General features: G+C 30.5%; 1 protein-coding gene across 1 annotated transcript in view; it reads left to right on the forward strand.

Annotated features, from left to right (window-relative positions):
- Positions 1-15,453, forward strand: part of LOC134722937 (A disintegrin and metalloproteinase with thrombospondin motifs 18-like) — a 52,333-nt gene extending 36,880 nt beyond the window's left edge. The window contains exons 8-24 of the mRNA XM_063586571.1: positions 526-631; positions 1,937-2,074; positions 2,933-3,086; positions 4,191-4,286; positions 4,623-4,771; positions 5,224-5,287; positions 5,732-5,843; positions 6,084-6,211; positions 7,202-7,325; positions 7,655-7,899; positions 8,527-8,668; positions 8,844-8,970; positions 10,083-10,290; positions 10,700-10,897; positions 11,604-11,810; positions 13,030-13,183; positions 13,867-15,453. Coding sequence (XP_063442641.1) covers positions 526-631; positions 1,937-2,074; positions 2,933-3,086; positions 4,191-4,286; positions 4,623-4,771; positions 5,224-5,287; positions 5,732-5,843; positions 6,084-6,211; positions 7,202-7,325; positions 7,655-7,899; positions 8,527-8,668; positions 8,844-8,970; positions 10,083-10,290; positions 10,700-10,897; positions 11,604-11,810; positions 13,030-13,183; positions 13,867-13,994 — 2,480 coding nt within the window. The 3' untranslated portion in view covers positions 13,995-15,453. The remainder of the gene's footprint in view (positions 1-525; positions 632-1,936; positions 2,075-2,932; positions 3,087-4,190; positions 4,287-4,622; positions 4,772-5,223; positions 5,288-5,731; positions 5,844-6,083; positions 6,212-7,201; positions 7,326-7,654; positions 7,900-8,526; positions 8,669-8,843; positions 8,971-10,082; positions 10,291-10,699; positions 10,898-11,603; positions 11,811-13,029; positions 13,184-13,866) is intronic.
- Positions 15,454-17,595: the final 2,142 nt, after the last annotated feature.

Here is a 17,595-nt window from a genome sequence, read left to right on the forward strand (position 1 = left end):
AAACTCACCATGTGATACTCTAGGTAAGCAACAATCTTAGTATTGATCAGTATTGTCTGGTGCTCTAAAGAGGTAAGCTGTCCTTATATTGTGGAGAATGAGACAGGTATACCACCAACAACAACAAAGAAGTCATAGAAAATGATCTTAGCATTTCATGTTAGGAGAGAAAAAAAAAAAATATTGATAGAAGAAGTAACCAAGGCTTATATAGAAACTAAATTTTTAGATATTCCATTTAAGTCAAAATTACCTTGTTTTGAAATAGAGTTATCTCCCTTACTATAGGCAAAGTAATCTAGTGGGAAAACCATGAATAATATTGTTTCATTTATGGGGAAAAATGATTGTCAGGTATTATTTTAAAACTTACAACATGAATTATATGAATTGATCTTTTTTGTTGGTTTGCTTTGTTACATGAAAATGCATCTGAAAAACAGATATAAAAAGTCACCGTAACGTCTATAATGATCATTACAAACTAGAAACCTTGATTTAACACAATCATGTTGATTTCTGTAGGGTTTGCACCAATAGAAGGCATGTGTAACCGTGTGAGAAGTTGTACCATCAATGAAGATACTGGTCTGACAACAGCATTTACTATAGCTCATGAGATGGGACACAAGTAAGTTGTAAAACTTATATTGTTGATTGATTCAATTTCGTAAATAAGGCCAAAATATGATTTTTGTGGACATTTGAATATGTGGATTTTGTCAAAGTTTGTTTACAAACCTTCAGTAAATATGTACTGGGTGAAAATTTGAATTTATGGTTTACCTTTTTTCCCACGAAATCCTCAAAAGTTGGTAAACCACAGATAATAATGAATCCACAGTTGCTTAGCTAGTGAATTGCCCAGCTGATGTATTTCATTCTTGTAGTCTGAACAATAAAACAATGAACTATTATTTTTACAACCCCCCCCCTCTTTTCTAGTTAGACACAATTCTTCCTTGCAACACAAAATATGGTCATATTATATGACTTTTATTTTAGAAATGATCCCTTTTTAGCTCACCTGGCCTGAAGGGCCAAGTGAGCTTTTCTCATCACTTGTCGTCTGTCGTCGTCGTTGTTAATATTTTACATTACTAACATATCCTAGAGAACCACTGAATGGAATGAAACCAAACATGGCATGAATGTTCCTTATGAGGTGCCGATCAAGTGTTGTTACTTTGTCGACAATCCATTATCCAAGATGGCCACCAGCGGGGGACTTAGTTTAACATAGGACCCTATGGGAAATGCATACATCTAGTTTATGCTCCCATCGTTAAAGAGGGGGCATTAAACTTTATCCTTGTCTGTTCATTCATCTGTCTTTACAACATACACCTCAAAGCTAATTTTTTATCTCTAACGTTAGTTTTCCTCAACCAAATGATTAATCTTGTAGACAATATTTACAACCACAGAACACAGATCTAGTTGAATTTTGGTGTCGTCACTTTTTACGGTCTAGTTATTATTCCTTTACAAATTAAAAAAAATTTTAATTTTTCGTTTCCATTCCCTAACTTTGCTATGCCTTTACCAAATGTTATGAAACTTATGAACAATGCTTATTACCTCAAAACACAGATTGAGCTTCAATATTTGTTTTCTAGAGTTATCCCCCTTTATAATGTTTATGTTAAATATAAGTTAGGGCATCATTTGTGTCCTATGGATACATTCACCATTTATTTACAATTGGGAAGGGGTTATTTTACTTGTTAATGTATGAAAAAATTATAGCAAATGCTGAATAATACCTCTACTGCCATAAAAAAGATATGATAAGTCTACATTTGAGATAGTTTCATAGTAGCGTGTATTATATAAACTTCCTTAGCTAATGTTTATATGTCTTTAGCATTGATTAAAAGATATTTACACAAGTCCTAAATCAACATCACTTCAAAAACATTTTCATTTTTTTCAGTTTTGGAATGTTCCATGATGGAGAGGGTAACTACTGTTCACAGTCTGCTGGTAAATTGATGTCACCTACCCTTGTTAGTAAAGATGGATTGTTCCAATGGTCAATATGTAGTAAAGCCTACCTTATGAGATTTTTGAAGTAAGTTTACAGCATAAATCTTTTATTTAAGAATTGAATGCTTCTTTTTGTAAATTTATTGGGGTGTAAAAGTGTTCACCGAAGTACATTCTGTATGAAGCATGGAAGCACTTCATTCTAAAAATGTATGCACGGTCAACGCTTTTACAACCCTATAAAGTTACAAAAAAAAAGCATTCAATACTTATAATTACATTTTTTAGCTAGGATCATGAAATTATGATTTTTATCAGGTTGTATTTAATTCACCTGTGCACATTATTGTGGGACCTCATTTCATCATAAATGATAAATTTTATTGTCTAATGCAATTGCTTACGGAACAACATGTGATGTGCTGTAAGCCAATCAGAATAACGTATTATAATGAAACATACATCTAATGTAATTATATGTTGATAAGTATCTCCCATGAAATGGCATTGCCTTGGATTACAATGATTATAACTGATTGATAAATTTAATATACTGTGACCAATACTTAAACTGAATGGAGCTATTTGGATACAGAGCTGTTGAACATCATTGCATCTATCAAACTGGCTGACTGACTGGCTAGTTCCGATGCGGATAGGTTGATATAAGGAGAACTCAGTTTTACCAAATCCTACACTGATTTCAATAGCTCAGACAGCTATTTCTGTCTCTATTGACAGAAATAAAATTTTAAACCCAACTTGTGTAAACCTATATCTATACAAGCAATCAATCTTTAAGATCTTGCTTTTACCAGTTATCAGTAATTCATTATAATAAATGCACACATTAATTTTCTGAAATTAATAGTAGTACAACCCAAACCGTAAGAACTGTTCATGTTGACAGCTTGTTCTAACATCAAAATTATTTCTTCTTCAGTACACCACAAGCACAGTGTTTGTCTAACCAGTCTAAGAATGTAGCAGAGTTATCTTTTCCTGACAAGTTACCAGGAGAGCTGTATGATGCTGATATGCAGTGTAAATGGCAGTTTGGTGATAAAGCCAAGCTTTGTGGTTATGATTTTGGAAAGGTTAGTTGACATAAGTCATTTATCTAATTGAAGTACTATGTTTACTGTATGAATAAAATGAGATGTCTTACATATGTCTAACTAAAAGGAATTATTACTAAAAGACATCTAGATGGCAACATGCAGTCTTCAGTCTACTGTATATTTAAGGAATTGACTTATGTTTTTTCTGTCTATGAAGAAATAACATAAAAAATTTGGTGCACACTGAATAACGCGCGTAGCGGGTTATTTAACAGTGTGCACCACATTTTTTATGTTATTTCCAATAGAAAGAAAAAATATTACAGTCATTTCTTATAATTTAATTCTAAATTCCATTTTAAACCGTAGAAAACCATGAAAAAACGTTGATGACGTCACGGTCACATGACTGAATTATGTCTATGGGCTGATAACAAAATAATGTCAGCCAATCAGGAGACCTGTCACATCCAAAATTAAATTTTACAGTCATCTAGATGGCAACATGCAGTCTTCAGCCTACTGTATATACAGTCATCTCCTGAAATAGGTTTTCTCTCTCATAACCAAATCATTCATCAAATGGTTCAGTTGGTGCCAGTTTGATTTTCAATATCATCTGAAATTAAGAGAAAACAAGAATGTGTTCCAAGCACACGTATGCCCCATCTGCACTATCATTGTCTATGTTCATTGGACTGTGAAAATGGGATAAAATCTCTAATTTGGCATTAAAATTAGAAAGATTATATCATAGGGAACATGTTTACTATTAAAGTTTCAAGTTGATTGGATCTCAACTTCATCAAAAACGACCTCGACCAAAAACTTTAACCTAATGCCGGACAGATGGACGAATGGATGAATGCACAAACTAGAAAACATAATGTCCATAAATGGGGACACACTGATGCAGAGAATTACTAGCTTGTTTTAACCTTAAAAGTCTGCACCAAAAATGTTTAGCAAGGTCTATTTTCATTATAGAAATTATTGCTTCCTAATAGACTAGAGGGATAGCAGTTCAGACATTACCAATAACTTCAGTAGACTGGTTGCTCTTAGGATTGGAGTGCCAAACATTAATAATATTTAACAATAAGTTTTATCTAACAAGCACCATTTGTATTTATAATTCAGGATATCTGTAAGTCCCTGTGGTGTTTCAGAGGAAGACAACGATGTGAGACAAAGTTTTTACCAGCCGCTGAGGGAACATCTTGTGGTCATGGTAGGGTAGGTAGGCAATATTTGTTATTTCACTTTTTTTTTTAAGTCATGTTGTGATCTGTTAGGTCTTGTTTATAATCACCTTACATATCATATCAACGGCTTTAAGACTGGTAAATGTTACTTCTTTTAAGGCACACAAGAAGTAAATAACAAACACATTCGCTTAGAGAAATTTCTCTAGGAATTCATTTTCTGTTGTTTAAACGTAAATCATGACAGTTGCAAGATCTTTTTAAATACCAAAGGTTAGACAAATTAATAAAAAATTATCCAAATAAGGTATTTGTTTGTATATAAGTTTTCATATATAATGCAAAGTATTCTCCTGTTTCTTTTCAGTGGTGCCGCCAAGGTGCATGTGTAAAGTTTGGACAGCATGGTCCTAGTCCTGTAGATGGTGGATGGTCTGAGTGGTCAGTATGGTCAGAATGTTCCCGGTCTTGTGGTGGTGGTGTGACCAAGAGAGAAAGACAATGTAACAAGCCATTGTAAGTTTGTAAACATCCTGGTCAATTGAATTGGAGGGAAAAGGAGAATATTTTTTTTGGCGACTTTCACGAGTAGTAAAATAACCCTTATATAAATCATCATGAATATAGCTACATCCAAAGCATTAAGTTGATATATGTATAGCAAAATTAAATCCCCATATAATAAGCTAAAAAGGGCTAATGGCAAAATAAAGAATCAGCGGAAAAAATAAGTTGGTTTAATACAGTATCTTCTTTATGTGATGTAAAATAAAGGATTTCTTATAAATAAGCTTATATACATTTATAAGCCAATTAATGGTGATCAGCTTCCTTATGGTAATGTTTGATTTATCTGAGGTTTTTAAAATTTTATCAATATCTTATTTTTTAGTACAAAATGTATTAAAAAAAACATAATAAATGAATACCACATCTATTTATTTTTGTAATTTTGATTTTTTTTACAGACCTCAGTATGGTGGTATGCCATGCCAGGGAGATGATAAAGTTTACAAAATGTGTAATGTAAAAGTATGTATTGGTTTTGATGGTTACGGACATCTGATTATTACTGATTTGATATTTTTTTACTTGTAGAAAAGGGGACAGTGCCCCTTCATAGTAGGAGAGGGTAGAATGGGGTCTACTTCCAAAATTCAGAGAAAATCAATGCAAAATCGATTTCCTGTAAAAATATTGTGTCTTGTTCTAAATCATAATATAATTATTAAAATCCAGAATTCCCAATTTTCTAATAATAAAATCAACTAGTCATCCATGAATTCCCTCAAATTAAATGGCTCAATCTTGAAGTTTGGTAAAAAAAAATCCTGCACCCTTCGTAGTACAATATCTGAGCACCAACTTAAGAACTTGTTTCAAATCTTAGCAGCATTTACATAAAATGTTGATTATCTATCTGATTATATTTTAAGTGTTTTGATAATATTTGATTGATTATTTTGTAAATGATAGGTGTGTCCTGATGGTGACGGTGATTTTTATGATGTACAGTGTACGTCTTACAACAAAGAGCCCTACAGAGGATGGTACCTCAAATGGAAACCTAATCATAAACTTTATGACTGTAAGTTTGTTATAAACTGATAGCAGTTTTATTTTGTATTCTAATCAGTAATTTTTCAAATATCTAGCAGGATAAAAAAAAATTGCCAACATGAATGTAAATAATTGAGTTGGATCGTAAAATATTAGGGCATAAGATGTGATTTTAGGATTTTTGTTTTTTATTGTAAAAATTGCTTTCTCTAACATTATATTATGAAGTTATTTTTTTAATATGACAATTAGTCTTGTATATTTTCAGTTAATGAGCCATGTATTCTCCATTGCTATGCTGAGACCTATAGTTATGTGTTTAACATCAAACACACGGCTGTCGATGGTATGAAGTGTATGGATAAAAACAACCTGTGTATCAATGGTGTATGCAAGGTAAGCATGAAAAATAGCCTTCAAACAAAATAAACTTCATCATATCAAAATATAGGTATTAACAATGAATAAAAGGACATATTCAATAGACATTATTTTAATAACTAAAAAAAGTTGAAACAGACAAATAGAAGTAATAATATGGTCATAAATGAGGGACAATATGTAAGAATCAAGCTATTATATATTTCATTTTTAGCTCACCTGGCCAAAAGGCCAAGTGAGCTTTTCTCATCACTTGGCGTCCGGCGTCGTCGTCCTGCGTCCGTCATCGTTAACTTTTACAAAAATCTTCTCTGATACTACTGGGCTAAAATTAAAATCAATTTTTAACAATTTTCATAAATTTTGTAAATTTTTACTAACATTTTCCACTGAAACTACACGGACAAGTTCATTATAGATAGAGATAATTGTAAGCAGCAAGAATGTTCAGTAAAGTAAGATGTACAAACACATCACAATCACCTAAACACAATTTTGTCATGAACTGTCTGCTTCCTTTGTTTAATTCACATATACCAAGGTGAGCAACACAGGCTCTTTAGAGCCTCTAGTTTAACTTATGGCAAATATTCTTCTTAGATTTTACAACAAATAATTACCCCACTCAGTGATAATGTCGTTTTTCTAATGAGAAAACTCTTGGTAAAAATTAAGTAAAATGCAATGTTGAACATCTGAGATTTTTGTTAGTTCAGAAATTATTGCAATAATTCAGTTAATCCAGGACTTTATTGCAGTTATATACAATTAACTAGTTGATTTAACATTTTGTTTATTAATTACACATTACAAATTGATCCAGAAGATTATTTCAGTAATTGATACACAAAAATATTTCAGAACTTGTATTATACAGTAAATGGTGTAAGGGAGATAATAACATTCTGTTTTGAACTTCAATTTGCATTAACTGGTCCTTGTTAAATATCAAATGATATTTGAAGTGTGTATTTGTAATAATACACCCAATGTTTTATCATTCAGCCAATAGGATGTGACTGGATTGTTGGTTCTAATGCCTCTAATGATATTTGTGGAGTCTGTAGGGGAGACAACTCTACATGTAGAATATTAAGTGGGGAATATACAGAGCAACCTAAACTAAACAGTAAGTAAAGAAGTACAAATACAGCTGAAATATAGGCATTACTAGTTGGAGCTTAATGTCTTCTGTATGATTCGATGTTTCAGTATTTTCCTTTTTTGTTTCAGAACATATAGCTATTAGCTAAGAAATTTTAGGGAATAAAAGTCTCTCTTTTGAGTTCATGTTAAGTATAAATAGTCTTTTTATTAAGAAATGATGGATTCAGTTTAAAAGTATATCTTTATACTTAGTGTACATTATTGTTAAATATATCGCATGTTGTATTTGACAAATATATGCTAAATTTTGGGAGCAAAATGATTTATTTCACTCAATTTAATATTTTCCAGCTTATTTCCCAATAGCTGTATTGCCTAAAACAGCCAGATCCATAAAAATTAAAGAAAATGCCTTATCATCAAACTATCTATCCATACGTGATATATTTGGTAAATATTTACTGAATGGTGAACATCGTGTTGCATGGCCTGGTGAATATAAGATAGGAGGAGCTAAATTTTACTACAGTCGACCGTACAATGAACCAGAGACTCTGACTTGTGATGGACCACTTACAGAGGACTTAGTTTTAGAGGTAAAATATATTAAAGGAATTTCAAAGATCGTTCACTAAGAGCTATTTTTATAGTGTTGTAAGAAGCTTATTCTATGTAGTATATTAAATCAGCCATATAAAATAGCTAATTCAAGAAAAAGCATCTGCATGAAATGGGTGCTTTAATGTCCAGTATTTAAAAATGTTTTAGGCAGTTTCCTCTGTAATTTTTTTTCTGAAATAAAAAAAGGCTGCATTTGGTGAATACTTATATCTCATTGCTCATCATACAACATCTCATTGTTTTATAAAGACCAAAAGTACAGTCATGGAACAAAAGTGAGTTCTCACTCAAAAAAGGTATTATTTCAACTAAAATCAATATTTTAAAAAAAAATTACCAAGTTACTGTATGAGCGATTTTTATAAAATAGATACCAAAAGATGTAAAAATGTCTGAAGTTTGTATTTATGAAGGCAAAGTTTTATGCTTTTGCTTGATCTCATTTTATAGGGACTTGTTACAGCTTGAGAATAAAAAATTTAAATGCAATGACAATTTTGAAACAATTCATTGGTAGGAATCAAAATACAATTCATGATGTCTGCCTCAAGTTTCACTACACTTGTATGATCTACTTATGATGTGAACATTTATTTTTTTAGATTCTAGTGCAAGACAAAAATCCTGGAATAAGTTATGAATATGCATTACCTATAGATCAACATGAGAAGTTAACAACTAGAAGATCTGATATGTATTCTTGGAGTATATCTGTGACTGCATGCTCGGAGCCTTGTGCTGGAGGTAGGATGATTTTTTTGGTTCTTAAATATTTAAATAATTAAATAAACTATACATTGAAGATTGGAATAGCTTTCTTAAATATTTTTTAAAACCTTTTTTTTTTCATAATAGAAGTGAAACAAAAAGATGGAATTTCTTTACTTACCTTATACTTTTTAACACTATATATTTGTAGGTAGTAAAACCGTGTCAGCTTTTTGTCGTAGAAACCATTATGAAGAAGTAGATCCAGCGTACTGTGATTCAAAGTCCAAACCAGAGACTGGAATCTTCTCATGTAACCAGAATCCTTGTCCTCCTAGGTAAGTATCCAATGAAACAGGGAACCAGTAAAATGATGTCATGCTATTTAAGACAGTATTATTCCTTTGTCCAGTTTATATCAGAATAGTACAACAAAGATATTTGCAAATTATTTTATGTTTCTATTATAACAGTGTTTTCCAAATGTCAGTTACTAGTAGAACAAACAAAAAATAAATGGATCTGAAACATTATATATAAAAAGAGGAAAAGATGCGGTAGGATTGCTTATGAGACAACTCTCCACTAGAGACCAAATTACTTAGAAGTTAAAAACTATAGGTCACAGTATGGCCCTCAACAATGTGCAAAGCAAATAGCAAAAAGTCAGCTATGAAAGGCCCCGAAATAACAATGAAAAACAATTCAAACAAGAAAAATAACTGCCTTATTTATATAAAAAAATGAACAAAAATCAAATAACACATAAAAAAAAGACAACCACTGAATTACAGGTCTGCAATAACTGTTAATTTACTTATTCTTATATGGTACAATTGATAATTTAAGGAGCTCGAGGGTATAAAAATTTCAGAAAAAAATTAAACATTATTTTTTTTCATTTCTAATTTTATTTATTACTTTATTAGTTGTTACTTTATTATATGGTACCAAAAAAAATCATTTTGGTCCCAGATGACTTTATTATATGGTACCAAAAAAAATCATTTTGGTCCCAGATGACTTTTCATTGAATAAGTGCCAAATTATCTCCCTTTTGTCCAAAAAATGCCATTTTTTGGCATTTCAATTGAAATATCTTTTTTAACTCATCAGTGACCTATATTTTTTATTATTATTTTCATATAAGCTGTATTCAACTAAACTATTGTAAAATTTTAGCAATTTCTGTAATTTGTTCATTTTTTTATTTCGATACTACCTCTTATTCCCCTATTAGTTCTACAGAAATAAAGTACATTTACAAAAATATATGCTTCTATCTAAGGCACATTGTGAGCATAAATGAACGGTGAACCTATTTTTTTTTTATTTTTCTATTAAGATAAAGTTCTTTTATAAAAAAAAAAATTGCAAAATCCTATATCAAGAAAAAAATATATTTAGACCAGTGAAGAATCACATAATACGTTTGTATGTATATTTTCAGATGGGTGCCAGAAGGATGGAGAGAGTGCACCAAGAAATGTGGAGGAGGTAAACAGAAGAGAAAGATCATGTGTCGGCAGAAACATTCAATGTCAATAGATAAAGCTGTCAAGAGAAAATTCTGTAGAAATCTACCTAAACCAATTAAAAAGAGGCCTTGTAACAGTCATGCATGTCCTCCTAGATGGTTTAAAGGCAAATGGTCAAAGGTAATATAGCATTCTTAACAAGGCATTTTTTTTAAATCTTGTTGTAAGACACAAAAAATAATTTTGGAATTATTGCAATAAATATGGTCATTTTCATTTTTATGTGCAAGTAACAAAATAGCTATTTTTAAATCAGAAATTATAATAAATGAGGCAAAGATGGAAATCAACTAATCATAGATACCAGGGTTTTCAATGCCAGACATCTGTTTCATCTACAAAAGTCTTATCAGTGATGGTCATATAAAAAAATTTAAAAAAGGCCAAATAAAATACAAAGTTTAAGAGCATAGAGGACTGATTATTAAAACTATTAATTCAAAATAGTAAGATATGATTCAAGTGCAGTAACTACAGTGATAACTGTATACTTGTGTCTTATTTGTACATGACACATATTTTGTTTCAGTGTTCTGTGAGTTGTGGAGAAGGTATATGGTCAAGGAAGGTGGTCTGTAAAAGTAAAGGGGTCAAAGGGGTTAGAGGTAACAACATAATACCAGACGACAGTTGTCGTGGCAACAAACCTAACATTACAGAACCCTGTAAGAAAGAGGAATGTCCACCAGAAGATCATTTTGAATGGCATTTGTCACCATGGGGACCAGTAAGTATGGTGGCCATTTCATTACCATTTTCAAATCTTAAATAAAGTCAATGCCCTTTCATTCGTGTTTTTTAATTTCATATATACATTCAGGTGTATTTTAATTGTTTGTCTGATAAACAGACTTTCAAATTTCAGCTTTTTACAGCAATTTCAAAATCTGTTAGTGCTTTTTGCTTTTACAAAATATTTAGTGCAAAAAGTTCATGGAAGTATAGACCCTATAATTTTGGTTTATCAGTTTGTCTTTCAATTTGTTGAATGACTATTGAAGGATATAAGTAACTGCTATTTCAAGATCCTCTATATAACTCTTGCAGAAGGCAAATGGAAAAATACTAAGTATGTGTTAAATTTACACTTTCAACATTAGATTTGTTGCCATCTGAATATGTTATTTACCAACGTCTTTATACTAGTTGGAGATTTAAGAAGCTTGAAAGATGTAAACATAATTTTTGACAATATTTTAATTAAGAGATTCTGAAATCAAAATTTCAATGGGTAATTTTTTTGGCATACAGCAAAAATAAGAAACACTATCCTACATATAAATGATCATATGACCATTGCCTAGTAAGGATAGTCAGCATTAGGCTTTTTTATGCATTGCTTATGGCATACTTCATTTGCAGTTATATTAGATTGTACAGTGCTTGCTTCACTAATTTTCCTTTTTGAATCATGCCATTATGCCTTTTAACAGTGTTCTCAAACCTGTGGAGACGGTTCAAGATCACGGTACCTGAGATGTAAACAAATCATTGGTGATAAAGTTCAAGAGTTGTCCAGTAACAGGATGTGCTTTGGCTTAGACAAACCTGATGTTGCCATGGTAGAATCATGCCACCTTATGCCATGTCCTGCAGCTTATGTCTGGTTGCCACAGTGGCATTCAATGCCATGGTCACAGGTCTGCTTTCTGTATTGACAAGTTGTTTTTAATATAGTTTTGCATTATTAGGTGAACATTCCAGTCTTTTATGATCTTTTCAACATTATGTCATGTTTTTATGTATAAAGTGTAACCAATACTGTAAACCAACTTAGTTTTGCGACTTTGACGAGTAAAAAAAAGGGACTATAAATTGTCATGAATATGTAAAAATTTTACTTTTCCTTATTAAACTACATTATGTAAGTATGAAAATTGCAAAATAAAGTATTCATGAAAATAGTTGGTTTGCAGGTTCAAATTTTATAAGGAAAAAAAATCTTTGGAATATTGACCGTAAAAGTGCTAATTTTTTTCAATCTTAAGCATTGCTTTTCCATCCTGTCGACTTTCCATTCAGAGAAGCTCATACTGCTTATTATGTGCTAGTTATGTTTTAGCTTGCTTTTTAACCCAGTTGGGGTCGTAGTATTTTTGTATGTTATAAATTTGTTTTTGACATATTACATACCAGCTGTATGTTAGAAATTTAAAATTATTTAGTATTAAAATGTATAAAAACTATCAATAAAGTTTTGTGAATAGTGTATATTGTCGCTGGGCTTTCAAAATGTTGTAAGTTACAAATTTTTCAAGAAAAAAATAACTCACAAACAGGCTTTGACAAATTCCATGCTTCCAAAATGTCATATATATATATATGTGAACTTGAACATTTTTGAATATAGCTGTGAAATAAAAACTTTGACATTTCTGGATTATCCGGGAACTTGAATTATTTTCTCAGAAATAAAGAAATGTATTATAATTTTATTCCCAAAGCCATGATACAACAATTTTCAAGTTTTCATACAACATTTTGGAGGCAAAATTAACAAACAACTGACATTGGCAATTTTGTAATATGTCTTATTTCAAACAATTTGATTGGTCTAACTGTATGCTATTTTGTAAAAGATTTCCTCTCGCCCAGACCATTGGTGTCAAAAAGTATTTTTAGCTAAAAAAGTCATGTATGACATTTTCCAAGACCAGCGACGAATTATGACTTATATATATATATTCCTATATTTGTACATTTCATTAATATTTTTAAAACCCAAGAAGACTATTGTTCATGAAATATCTTTAGTTCAGTTTGCTGAAATCCAGGACCAGAACAAATTAACAATAAATACATTATGAAGGTTCTTTAAATTAATTTTATTATATTTGATTGTTGTTTTATTATTTTTAGTGTTCTGTTAGTTGTGGAGAAGGAGAACAGAGACGTCAAGTTCGTTGTTTGAACATAAGAAATGAAGATACTGTAGGATGTGAAATAGATAAACGACCTTCAGCCTCTCAAACCTGTAAATTACAACCATGTAAACAGAAAGAAGTTTATCGTAGTATGTACATTAAAGATTTAATACTCACAAATCTATACTGCAAAAAGTTTTGTTTTCTTTTAGAAAGGAGTGGGGAAAGTTAGTGTATGTTCTCTAACTTCAGTTTACCTCCACCAAATAGTTTGAAACTTATACACAATGCTTGTTAACACAAAACACAGATCACGTCTGAATTTGGGTGGTTTCACTTTTACATTTCTAGAGTTATGGTTCTTAACAGATGAAAAAGCTGCATTATTTTTGTTTCCATCCTCTTACTTTAGTTCGCCTCTGCCAAATGTTATGAAAAGTATACACAATGCTTATTACCACAAAATTCAGGTCAAGTTTAAACTTTGATTGCATCACTTTGACTGTTCTAGAGTTATGCCCCTTTACAAATGGAAAAAAATGACCATTTTTTTTATTTCCTTTCTCAATCTTAAGTTTGCCTCAACTAGATGTTATGAAACTTTCAATGTTTATTACCACAAAATCAGATCAAGTGCAATTTGTGTAGCATCACTTTAACCATTCTTCAGTTATAACATTATGTTCAAGGTCTGGCATCATTTTCATCTCATGAACACATTCCTTATTTTATTATGCTCATTTCAACCAGATGGCACTTCAGTATCAGGTTATTTGAGTTTCTGAAAATATGAAATATACACGTAAGTTAGTTTTTCTTGCTGTATTTTCAGGTCCAGTTTGTGAAGATAAGTATCCTTGGTGTCATCTAGTACGAGAACATAATGTATGTCGTCATCATTTCTATGGGAGTAATTGTTGTAAAACTTGTCATGGTATAGCGGTCAAATATCGTACATAATGTGTGTCTTCATCATTTCTATGGCAGTAGCTGTTGTAAACTTGTCCAGTTAACTACATAATTAGTGTTGACATCAGGTATGAGAATCCACAATGTGTGTGTAATTTCTATGGGAGTAACTGTGTTAAAAACTTTTCCTGGAAAACTTGCCAGTTAAAAACATAACATGGCATGGGGTACGAGAACACACAATGTGTGTCAACATAATGTGTATTGAAGTTATTGTTGAAACTTGTCATGAAATTTCTATCATGTTCCGTACATAATATTTGTTGAAAAATAGCTATAGAAGTTACTGTTGTTTAACCTTATCATCACAGAGCTGTCAGATAAAATGAAAATGTGCTGCAACATCACAGGGGAAGTAACTGTTGTAAAAAAAAACTTATCATGGAATAATATCATCTTCAAGTATCATATACTAAGTACATCAGCATAATTTCTATCACACTAATTCTAGTAAAGCATCATTTGTCCAATAATATTTACATTGTGGCCTATGATCTCATGATGATTTAGTAATCTTAATCTCACTCATTAACCACATTTTGTAGTAAATGTGATTGTACATATTGATGAAGATTGTATTTTATTACGATGAAAAAATTAGTAAATATTATTTCATTTGTCATAATTCACTTGTATTCCTTACCTGAATGTATTTAACTTTCAAGTTTTTGATTTTGTATAATTATGTAAGTTGAATTTCATTTTAAGATGTATCATTAAAATGATCAGTATGAAGCATTCATTCATGTTTAATTGTCTCTCAAATATGTAATTTATTTTGTACTTTCTCTCAATATTTTCTCAGTGCATTGTGATTTATTGTACAGAACTGTATACTATATATGTGTTATATATACTTTGCTTAGGACCATTTAATTGAAACTTTTCATTCATTCATGGTGTAATATTAAACAAGGCCACATTTGAATATGCAAATGATTTTAGGTACCCCTGCTACTTTTCATTTAAGAAGCACTTAAAATCTGGTTTGTTTTTTAACTTATTTATTAAGGATATTTACTGAAATCTGAATTTTCACTTTAGGTGAATTTGGCTATTTGTTTAGGTCCCTTTGAGTGATAAACTATATACATGTCTAGGTCCCTTTTGGTAATAGCCCTTTATATGTTTAGGTCTTATACATCCTTGGCGTTCAAATGTTTTGGTTTAAAATATCCTAATGAAGACCAATCTAGAAAAGTTGCTTTGGGCAAAAGCAATTGTAAAAGTGTTATTTTCATGTTAGTGCTACATATTTGAATAAGCTTTTTATAACAATATTCATGTGTCAGTCCTTCAGTTTTCTGCAAACCATAAATTCTTGTCATATTGTATGCTTTATGATGTCATCAAATGATTACTGGGTATTTGTACTATAAATAATTTACATTACATCTAAGATGAAAAATGGACCAAATATTATGATGAGGGTATTTACAATGATTGAATAAAACATATACTTAACTGTAAAGTCAGCTAAACGTTTTAATTAGGTTGTGTTGTAAAAGCAATATTAAGCTTTCTCAATGATCAAAATTGGTGTTTGTCAAACTGCTATATAACCAGTGTAATTTTTCTGACAAAACAGTTGTTTCAAAATTTTCAAAAATTTTATATTTTTGTTAAAGGGTCAAAGTAAATACATTGCCATCATATTATGAAAATTAAACCAGCCAAATTAATTTTAGTGAAAGTGTTGGGTACCACCTTAAAGTGATAATTTAGGACAAAATTAATGCTTTTGTTAGTTTTTAACAACCGTTTTAATTTTTAAACTTCAGGTCATTCCATATTCAAATTTACACTCATGGTCTGAAATATTTTGTTTTATGCTTATAGTCTTCATAAGAAAGCCATGTTATTGTACATTTTCAAGAATATGGATATTAAAATGCATTTAGTGAAATTCAGAAGAGAGATAAGAAAGTAGGCCCAGCTTTTAAAAGTGAAGAAAATAAGTAACATACTTAGAACCAATTTACAAATGAAAATTAAAAAAAAGAAAAGAGTTTAGAAATTTTGTCCTGCAGTAGTATGCAAAATTTAATGTTGTTTATGAAAGTGCTATGTTTTTTGTAAATATTTTCGTTATTATTATTAGAGCTGTGATAATTTTGAAATGACTTTTAAGTATAATGATTTTACATTTTTATTATATTTATTAACAGTAAGAGTTCTGTTTTTGTAAAAACAAATATTGCTTGTATATGTGATTGTTTTGAAAACAATTAGTAATCAAGGTAAAATTACATGATTTTTTTAGCTACATGTGATGTCTTTGTTGAACCCATCTGTAACATTCTACACTTTTTCAAGTAAAGCTAAATATTTGAAAGACATATAGATATAAACTCCTATACTTAGGGAAGTCATGAAACTAACCATGTTAGAAATCTGTCATGTTAAAGATACACTTTTAAGCAAAAAAGATGGAATGGTATGTTTTTTTTTTTTTTATTGAAATGATTGTTATTGCAGATAAGACTGAAGTAAAATGCAATGCTTAATGTTCAAATTAGTATGGCAATTTTTCTTTTAAAGAGACTTAAATTGTCTTTATGAATTCCTACTACCCTATTGCAACTGATTTGTTTGCAAATATCAATGAGCAACAGTTGAGAAGATTATATTCTTTATATAGAAGTTTACTGAAATTAATAATACAATTATTCGTAACCGCTGAAAATTTTATGGATAAAATTTGTAGTGAAAACCGTTACTGCTTGTTGTATTTCTTTTTACAGTGCTTATCCAGTGACCTTTGGGATATCACATTAGCAAAGACTAAAACAGTTTACCAAATTGCAGTTAGATTTCTACTCCAACTAACTGATCAACTGGTAAAATATTTTAGCAGATTGCTCATTTCTACTCCAACTAACTGATCAACTGGTAAAATATTTTAGCAGATTGCTCAAGTGAAATGTAGTTAGTAAGAAGTGAGTGCTGTAAAATAAAAACTAATACTTACAATCCAGATCCAGTTAGTTGATACCTTTGTCAATCATTTTTAACAAAAATAATGTCTTACTATAGTATGAGCCACTGAATAAAAAGGTATAATTTTTATATGGAAACTTCTATCATAAATAAATGTTATAAATGAATAGTTCAAAACATTGTTTTTAGGTGTATATTTTATAGCTTTGTCTTCTAAGATGAAGTTATTGTGCAATTGTGATTTGAATAACATTTTTTATACAAATTACTGATCTGCTGGCATTAAAGGGAAATAATTTATATTGAGTTCAAATGTACACTAAAAATTTACTCAATGATACATACCAGGCTTATGATTTTGCCTACAAAAGATTCATCAATACGACTTGAATAAAAAAAAATGAAATGCAAAATTAGTATGAAGTTGAAGGGCATGTAGGACACAAATTAGAAAGGTTTTGCAAAATACTGCTTATAAGTTATCTTGTGCTCCTTGGTAGACAATCCTTTATACTTTGAACAATTCAACATTTTGCAAAACAGCTGTTAATCTATAAATTTCACCATATCAATAAAAATGCATGTCAAAATAAAATTGCTGATTACTGGGCTTGTGATACCTTCTTAATATAAAGGGGGATTTGAATGATTT

This window comes from Mytilus trossulus, chromosome 6 (genome assembly GCF_036588685.1).
Source record: "Mytilus trossulus isolate FHL-02 chromosome 6, PNRI_Mtr1.1.1.hap1, whole genome shotgun sequence".
In the NCBI taxonomy this organism is placed as follows: Eukaryota; Metazoa; Mollusca; class Bivalvia; order Mytilida; family Mytilidae; genus Mytilus; species Mytilus trossulus.